General features: G+C 44.5%; 1 protein-coding gene and 1 long non-coding RNA gene across 2 annotated transcripts; one reads left to right on the forward strand and one right to left on the reverse strand.

The window, feature by feature from the left end:
• Nucleotides 1–2,324: 2,324 nt before the first annotated feature.
• On the forward strand, nucleotides 2,325–4,077 carry LOC107275956 (exocyst complex component EXO70A1). The gene has a single exon (XM_015784671.3). It carries the CDS (start codon nucleotides 2,671–2,673, stop codon nucleotides 3,904–3,906), a length of 1,236 nt encoding a protein of 411 aa, XP_015640157.1. The 5' UTR covers nucleotides 2,325–2,670; the 3' UTR covers nucleotides 3,907–4,077.
• A 38-nt stretch (nucleotides 4,078–4,115) lies between these two features.
• On the reverse strand, nucleotides 4,116–4,912 carry LOC136354901 (uncharacterized). The gene is made up of 2 exons (XR_010738762.1): nucleotides 4,575–4,912; nucleotides 4,116–4,158 (listed from the first exon to the last, which is right to left on the reverse strand). It is a non-coding gene; the product is annotated as an uncharacterized lncRNA (long non-coding RNA).
• Nucleotides 4,913–9,687: the final 4,775 nt, after the last annotated feature.

Raw genomic sequence — 9,687 nt, forward strand, 5'->3', positions numbered from 1 at the left:
AGCCGGCCGATTTTCGCGAGCTTATTGGTAAACTCAAGGAATTTGTATTTAAATTTTGGTTTATGAAATTTGTTCGGAATCTACTGGCTTTCCACCGGATTTCGCGAAAACTGTCATTCTGCCAGAGAGCCTGAAACGGAAGGCCATCTCGGAATCGTAAACCCTGTCAGGCTCAGCTGCTCCTCCTGGGTGTACGCCTAATTGCAGATAGGAGATGTTCCTGCGAATTCAGAAAGTTCAGAATTATTTTCGAGGCATCGCGTGATCACTGCAGAGTAGGATAGCACTTAGCCGAGTGAATATCCGGTGCAATTTTTTAAAAAATAAATCAGAGAAGTGATCAGAGAATACACACGAATTGCACATCGCGGAATGGAATCAACATGGTGGATGTGGTGCCTTCCGATTTTCCACCATCTGAAGAACAGAAGACCTAACCGCCAAGCGAAGCGAGGGGACGGAAACGAGATCGCCTCGGATGCCTTGAGGAGTAAGGTTCTCGTGGATCGACTCGCCGGCGTGGACGATCGCCGGGCGGAAGTTCTCCGTCGCGAATCGATGCGGCGGCGGCGCCCATGGCCATGGCCGGCGGTTTGTTTCGGATTCCGTGGTGAAAATGGTATATCCATACAAGTAAAGGGCTCTATTTGTAAAATGGAAAAGAGAAGATTGATAAGATATGTAAAACGAGGTGAGCTATTAGCGCATAATTAATTAAGTATGAACTATTTTAAACTTTAAAAATGAATTAATATGATTTTTTAAAGCAACTTTCGTATATAAATTTTTTATAAAAAAAACACATCGTTTAGTAATTCGGAAAGCGTGTACGTGGAAAACGAAACAAACTCTCTCAAAATCCCTTGCTGCCGAACATGCATTGCAGCTGATGATGAGGAAGAAACCCCCTTCTTTTTCTTCCACATACGAAATCTCCAGCAGCTTTCATGGCTCTCACATCGTACTAATAATTCTCTTGTGCACAAAGAAATATATCATCAATCCGTTCCATATTAATTTTCTACATTACTTCAACTTTGTGCTTAAGTCATCTTGTACAACAGCCTGACAAATGCTGTATCCATTTCACTCTCTGTGTACTCCTTGAGTCCTTCCATTGAGGATAAATTCAGAAAGCTTCATCACCTCGTGCAGTGCAGTGGTACTACACATCTGAGCTCACTTCACTCCCACTTCACATTGATCATCTGAGCTCAATCCACAAGCCAATGGCTTGGAGACTTGCAAGCAAACTCATCAAGTTGCTATCTGCTTGCTGGTATAAATATATATATATATATATATATAAACTGATGAACAATGCATCCCACAGGACAGGGAGCCACACTTCCATAGTTCAATGTGATCTTGTTCAAGGTTCAGGCAATGGCGACCGGGTTATGCGATGCAGGTGCAGCCAAGCCGCGACGATATGACCTCACCATGTCCCGGAGGACGAGAAGGCCTGCAACGGCAAGTGTGGTTACTATTACTGATTGCAACCAAGACCAAGGCATGGAGACCCAGTCTCAGATGATCCTGATGATACAAGAGCAGCAGCAGCAAGATCAAGTTACTGAGCTGAAGGATCTGTTCCAGTGTCCATGTGCTACAACACAGCCTGAAGCTGAAGACACTACGGAGCAGGAGGCATTGCAGCAGCCTGAAGATGCCCAGGAGCAGCAGAAACCCAGGCAAAGCCTAGGAGAAGAGGAGGCACAGCATGAGCAGCAGCAAGAATGTCTGCAGTGTGAAGACAACTCGCGGCGTCTCTCGCTGCAGGAGCTGATAGACGTCGAGCCCATCAATGGCGCCAAGGATGCCGCCACTGGAAGCCAAGAGGTGAGCTCTGCTGCTGCAGAAGCTGCTGCTGCTGGTGCTGCTGTTCAGGGAGTTGCAGAAGCAGCAGCTGCAGAGAAGCAGCCTGAACATGTGACCGGGAAGAAGAAGATGATCGGAATGATGCGAAGGTACGTGAGAGTTCGCTCCATCAAGCACAAGCCTGCACCGGAGAGGAATGTTGCACCTCCTATATGCTGATGAGGTAGAAAGAACAATGGATGAACTGACAGTTGGGGATAAATTAAGCAAGATTTTAAACTAAACCGAGTTTTTCGTTGGTTTAACCTGTGCAAATTCTGTGTCTATATTGTTTTTACTGTTGGTTTGCACTGTTAAGTTGTTGGTGTATGTGTCTCTCCCAAAAAATAAGCATGTAAATGTTGACTTGTAACACTTAGGACTGTACAATGCTGTCAAACACGCTCAAGAAATAAACTGGTAGATTCAGGGAAGAAAGGGTGTTTACCTGTAGTTGCAATGTCTTATCCTCCAAACAATCAAAGATACAACAATTCGTGGAAAAATACAGCAAAGACAGATAGATAGCAAAACGACTCACGCGTTCTGACAAGGGCTTTCGCTTTCAGTTATGTCATTTTGTCAAACACAATTTTGGGCCAGCTAGCAGGGAGACCACAATATGGTGTTGTATAATCTGTTCCAATTTGTGGTCTCAGTAAGCTGTCTTAGTTTCCACACGGAGAACACTCCCTTCATCAACTAAATAACTCTGACTTTTCTTCCACGCGGAGTCATTACCATAATGTAGTGTCAACTCTATAACCACTGAATAGGCCTTTGATCTCCGTACAACAATGTGCAAATCACATGAACAGAAACTGCAGATACGAAATAGTGTTAGTAGCTCCAGAAATTCAGACCATGGCAGCCTCCCCAATCTCTAGCGGTGAGTCGTTCATGTTCCCCACCAGTGCCGTGGAGTCATCGACATCTGCCTCTGGCTCCAGCAATGTCGGCTCTGAAGAAATTGATCCCAACACCTGCAAAAACATCACCGAAATGATCATCAACATCAGAGGAGGTCACCACATGGCTGCAGCGTCACAGTGGCACATGGCGCAGAGAGAGATTGATGCGATGGTGAAGGAGATCCACAGCAAGGCAGGAAGGCAGCATGCACTCGTATGGTCATACAAGCTTCGACTTCTCGCCTTTGCAGATGAGATCACCAAGCTACAATTGTCCCCTGACAAGCTCTTCGTGGTGCTGAGGCTGCTCAAGGTACTCAACCCAGACTTCTTCCTTGTATCGCAATGTCGTCCAGAAGAGTTCAGCGTGGCAAAGTATGATGACACGCTGCAGAAGCTAAGGATGGCCGTGTACCACATGCTTCGTGAGCTTAAAATTTTGATCCAAACCCGTGCTTCTAGGCGTGTACCACCAGGTGGGGGAATCCATGAAGTGACTCGCTATGTCATGAATTACATCAGGTTGTTGTTGCATCATAAGACCACACTTGGTCTCATCCTCGGAAACGATGATCGCAACAAGGACAATGAGCGGATGGACTCCCTGGATCATATTGTGCAAGATCTGATTATCTGCTTGGAATCCATGCTCAACAAGGCACCTGAGGCCTATGAATCTCAAGGTTTACAATGCTTCTTTCTTATGAACAACCTGCATTTTGTTGTCAAGCAAGTGGAGGGTTCAGAGCTGATCTCACTCCTAGGGCAGTCATGGGTTCAAGTGCACAGAGAATTCATCGAGCAGTATTTGAAGACTTATGTGGACTTGTCATGGGGGCCTGCAATATCATGCCTCAGTGCCAGGACAGGCATGCTTGGTGGCTGCTTCAGTCAGCCTTCCAGTACCGTAAGGTTTAGCCTCCAGTTCGATTCAACTTATTATAACCAAGAGTGCTGGAAGGTGGAAGATCCTCAGCTTCGGGAGAAAGTGCGGCGAGCTGTCTGTGACAAGGTAATCTTGGCTTACCAAGCACACCTTGACAAGTATATGAAGGCTAAGAGAAAGCATGAGTGGTATACCCCTGAGCTGCTGAAGGCACAATTGATGAAGCTATTTGAAGGAAGAACAGAATAGCATCAGTTACATGGTACGCCAATTGTATGTTTCCAGGTCCTGTGGGATGTTTGGGTCTTGGGGACACTGTTGTTCTCCGCCTATTTTCCTTTTTTCTCTAAGATTTATTTTGCATGTAATCAACGATGCAGTATATAACAGTTCTAGATGAAAGATAATAATTTCATTCTACTTGTGAACATTATCAGATAAAACCTGAGAAATAGAACCTGAAAGATAAACAAATATATCTTCACAAGTTGCATCTGTGCCCTGCATATACAAATCTAAGTTAGTTCAAAATCCAAAGAATTTTTCGACTCGGTGCTTGAACATTCGTTGTCTTCCATTTGCTGCCAGTATATTCAGCAATTGACTAAGAAATCAAATGGCACTCCCTAAGCATTGAGCATCTTATGCTGTATGACCATAACTGATCTAATCACATAATCGTTTTTCATCAACTATTGATGCCAATAACACAATTGTGCTTCACCCCTTGTGACTATCCATATGAAATGTTGGATAATGCTCAGGCATGTGGTCTATCATCTGTCATCTCAAATCTAATTCACGGATAATTTCTCGTCGCTGTAAAATCTTAAGCCACAGATGCACAGAAAATTCAGTACGAAAAATATCGTGCTTCTCAACTCGAATTTTCCCTTGTTAAAACCACAAAATGTTACCTCAGCAGCCAGGATTGCAGTCTGGTACTCTGCTGCCGCCCGGGATACCGCCAGATGGTGGTCGCGACCGGCGGCGTTCTTGCCACGGAGAGCCCAACGCCTTCGCCTAGGGCAGCAGCCGCGCCGTACTTTCTTCGAATCCCCATCCTTCAATTCCTCCTCCCCCTTCACCAGCTGATGTGCTGCCGCCGCCGCCGCCGGGTAAACTTCGGTGCATCATCTCCGCTACCTTGTCCCGGCCCGCCGCCGTGGGTTGGCCGGAGCTCCGCCGCCGACGAGTCGTCTCGGGTGGGGGAGCGGCGGAAGGAGAGAAGGGGAGAGATATATGAAATGCGAATAGTGGGAGGGGCTATTGGACAAATGAATCCGCCATCTTAATCCTGGACGCACGCGCAGCCTGATCCAACGGCTATTGGTACGCCACGAAATTGACGGGCTCAACAAGTGGTGTTGAGCCCGGGACGGGATTAGCGTTGACGCGTCACGTGTTGGGCTGCAATGCGTCGGCTTGGTACGGTAGTCCAGAGACCAGAGGCCCATATGGAAAATGTCGTTTCTTCCGGGGATAAGTCTATTTTCCGTCACTCATCTCTTGCTTACGATTGAATTACCACCCTCAACGATAAAATCGGGCATAACGTCTCCCCAATCTTTTAAAATCGGTGCAAATCGACTTCTTCGATGTTTTGAAAATGATTTCTGCTGACATGGCATGTTGATTGTGGTTGACTCGCAAAGTCAGAATGTAAGACTCACATATATAACCACTCAAAGAAAAAAAAAGGACTCATGTGTCATCCTCTCTCTACTTTCTTCCCCATCCCCTTTCTCTCTACTCTTTTTTTTCTCCATCTCTATTAATTACAAGGCGACGGAAAGAGAGCCAAACGGAGAGAAGGCTCGACTTCACCGTCAACCGTGGTTTTAATAGCTGAGAGAGTCATTATACTCAGTTTTGTGATTGAGATATATAAATCAGATTTAACTTATATTTCGGGAGAGTTAGATTGGATTTTTTTTTCCTTTTCTCTGCAGCAATTTGGAGGCCCATTTAGGTAAGCGTACAGATTCTCTGCCGAAACTGAATTCGAGCGCGACAGCACTACATCAGTGGGGCGAAACAGAAATTGGCAGGTTTTTCTGCGCACAGATGTACAGTTTTCTTAGAGATTTCGCTGTTCCGAACTTGCATCAACAAGCAAGATGGTGATTAGTAGCATGGACGCAAGAAATCAACCGAAACAGTAGCACAAGATACGGGGGGCAGGGTACGAAAGAAATTAAGAAGCTATCAAGGCAGAAATGAGCGGGATAGGCCAGATAGTACAGACAGCCACTGCCCCCCGTCTGAACGCTAGCTGCAGCTCTCTCGTCACTCTCATCAGAGGGCCTTTGCCTGCAGCAGCATCGGCAGCAAATGAAAGCAATCTCATATAGGAGTACTAATCCGTCACAGAAAAAAACTAATCTTAATTTCTAGCTATAAATCTAGACACGTATATATTCAGATTCGTAACTATGATTAGTTTTTTTTATTGACATGGAGTGGGTATATGGTTACAGCAGCAGCGATAGTAGTAGCATACGGAATGAAAGGCAGAATGGAAGGAGAGGCCGGCCGGTGGCGTACGACAAAACCGGTGAAATCGGTGGAGCGAGCGAGTCACGGGGACCTGTGATGCGCGGCTGTCTGTTCCCGCATCGGCCGGCAAGTTCCGTTCTGCCACGGCGCTTTGCAGCACTAACGTACCCATCCATGCCCAGCCACATAGATCGAACACATACTCCCTCCATCCTTAAAAAAAAAAAAAAAAAGACAAACTCTGGTTTCCGTGTCTAACATTTGAATGTCCGTCTTATTTAAAAAAATTATGAAAAAAATTAAAAGGATAAGTCACGCATAAAGTATTAATCTTGTTTTATCATCTAACAACAATGAAAATACTAATTACAAAAAAAAAATTCATATAAGGCTGTGTTTAGATCCAAAATTTGGATCCAAACTTCAGTCATTTTCCATCACATCAACTTGTCATATACACACAACTTTTCAGTCACATCATCTCCAATTTCAACCAAAATCTAAACTTTAAATCCAACTAAACACAGCGTAAGACGGACAGTCAAACATTGGCATGGAAACCCAGGGTTTGCCTTTTTTTAGAACGGAGGGAGTAGGTCGGACTAGCAGCTAGCTGTACAACGACTCCTACTTCTAGTGATAGTACTGGTGTGTTTAGTTCACGTCAAAATTAAAAGTTTGATTGAAATTGGAAAGATGTGATGGAAAAGTTGAAAGTTTGTGTGTGTAGAAAAGTTTTGATGTGATGGAAAAGTTGGAAGTTTGAAGAAAAAAGTTGAGAACTAAGACCCTGTTTAGATGGGACTAAAACTTTTTTTTAGAACAAGGACTAAAACTTTTAAGTCCCATTTACATCGAATGTTTGGATACTAATTATAAATATTAAATGTAGACTATTAATAAAACCCATCCATAATCTTGGACTAATTCGCGAGACGAATCTATTGAGCCTAATTAATCTATGATTAGCCTATGTGATGCTACAGTAAACATTCTCTAATTATAGATTAATTAGGCTTAAAAAATTTGTCTCGCAAATTAGCTTTCATTTATGTAATTAGTTTTGTAAATAGTTTATATTTAATACTTTAAATTAGTGTATAAATACAGGGACTAAAGTTAAGTCCCTGGATCCAAACACCACCTAAACCAAGCCTTAGGGCCTAGGGGGTGTTCAGATCCAGCGGTGCAAAGTTTTGTTGTGTCACATCGAATATTATATATGAAATTTACTCCCTCCATCCCATATTATTTATTGTTCTAGGTTATTTAGCATATATTTAGGTTTAGGAAAAAAAGATTTTACTACCCATATATTAAATATTGTATGGTTGGATATAGGAGGGTGGTTGAGGGTAGAAAAGGGATAAATTTGAATTATAAGTGATTGATGAGACAAGTGATATTCTATCGTGATAAATATTTTGAGACAAAATTTAAATTTTAAAGAGACAAGTAATTTGAGACGGAGGGAGTAACTTTTTTTAAGTTCTGTGAGTGTCGTAGTGAAGTTACTACCTTTGCTTTAAAATGCTGCTACTTAGCATGAAATTTAACTCATTCTAAAATGCAATAATATGAGATGAAGGTGATAACCACTAAGTAAATTAAAATATAAATATATAAAATTTTCAACTGATGGAGAATTGTTCCCGTAGAAAAATAGTACGACAGTCGCCAGACTACTTCACTACTCTCACCGTCCCTTAAAAAAAACAACATAGTATTAAGATTTGATATATTATAGTACAACGAATGAGGATATACTCTATGTACGGATTTGTTGTATTAGGTTATCCTACCTTAGTAAGATTGTTTTTTTTATGGAGGGAGTAGCTAGCTGTACTTGGAGGAGTGTCAACAACGGCCTGTCATGTCGACTAAAGCCTTGGGCTATCACGTCACCCGAGATTCCAAAGAGGATTAGGAAAACCTCAAGCATGCGGTGGCGTTGCGTCCATGGTGCGTCACGTCTCGATCTCTGGGTTTTATGCTGTTCGATCGATCGATCCGCCCGTACGTGCTGGCTTTGCCCGTCTCGCGCCGTCGTGCCCCGCGCGCGGTTTCGTTTGACCGGACAAAATTCGGATCCCCAACTTGGGTTGTTCTTTCTGTAGCAGCAACAACAACAACACGCGGCCGCATATGATTTTCGCATGCCAATCATGGAACAACAGACACTTGTAGGGGCTGTGTTGTTGCTCTGTTTTCGCCGAGAAACCCATGGCAACAGATCCAACCACATCATGGAGGGTTTTTAGTTTTTTACAGAGTTTACTGTGTGTCTGTGGTGTCGCCATTATCGAATTTCGAATCCGTGCATGTGTAAGTGAAAATGATATTTGTCGGCAGCTGTTTTACCTCTGCAGTTGTCTGTGGGTGGTAACTGTTGATTGGTACGAGCAGGAAGGGAGGCTGAGGCTGCAGCTGCCTGATTGGATGGGAGCAAAGCGAGCGATCAGGCACCAGCTGCATGCATTCTCGCTGAGGGCGCGCACATGGAGGTTAGTACGTTGCAAGATTATACTCCGTTTCATCCTTTGCCTACCTGTATCTTTCTCTTCTCCGGTTAATAATGCTTTGCTTTGCTTCTTATCGCCGCCCATGGCCGATTAGTCACGCTAACAAAGCTGCAATCTCTCGGCTATGGCTAATTGCATTTGCTATGCATGCATGGGGCGATGTCATGTGTCCAAGCAAATTAAAACTGATTTGCCGGGCAAGGGGGGTGCTTGCGTTCGCCGAGGAAATGACTGTTACTGCTGGCGCCATGCATGCGAGGTCGGCCCACATGTTGAAGGCAAACGCGTTTCCCGATGCCAGAATCTGTATCATCCACTCTTTTTCTTGACGCCAAATCTTTATCAGCTCTACTCCTACCGCACTATACAGCGATGATATACTAATCAGTCCACCCTTGCGAACAACTAAACACGGAAAAGAGAAGCGACATACATGTTCTGATTAACCAATTTTGCAACATATTCGTTTCGAATTAAAGCACCTTCCTGTAGCGGCGATGTTCCGCTAAAGCACAGGTATATATTCTTTAGCAACATTGACTAATCCGTCGAACTCCAAACTTTCAGCAGCAGTACGCGCTCTCATCGCAGGCAGCTCTCCTCTCTACCATAACAGTCAGTTAACTGCTGCGCGCCACTGTTTTTTCACCGCCCCGCACGCAACACACACACACACACAAAACGCAGGAGCAGCAGCGAGTGGTGACAGCATGCAGTAGTACCACCACATTTGGTGTGTTCCCAGTGGGGGCCTCTGGCCCTTAGCTGTAGATGTAGCTGCTCCTCCTCCTCCTCCTCTTCACCACCCGCATCCAACCGAGCAAACGCCCGGCGATATACAGTAGTACGTGTGGTGGATTCCCCGTTGCCGTTGCCGTTGCCGATCGATCGACATGGCATGTGCTGCTCTGCTGCCCATGCCCTGCAGCCACCACCACCACCACCACCACCTCTGCAACCAACCACCAACAAGTGTAGTACTACTACCGCGCGTTGCCGATGCAGCCGG

Source organism: Oryza sativa, chromosome 1 (genome assembly GCF_034140825.1).
Source record: "Oryza sativa Japonica Group chromosome 1, ASM3414082v1".
NCBI lineage: Eukaryota > Viridiplantae > Streptophyta > Magnoliopsida > Poales > Poaceae > Oryza > Oryza sativa.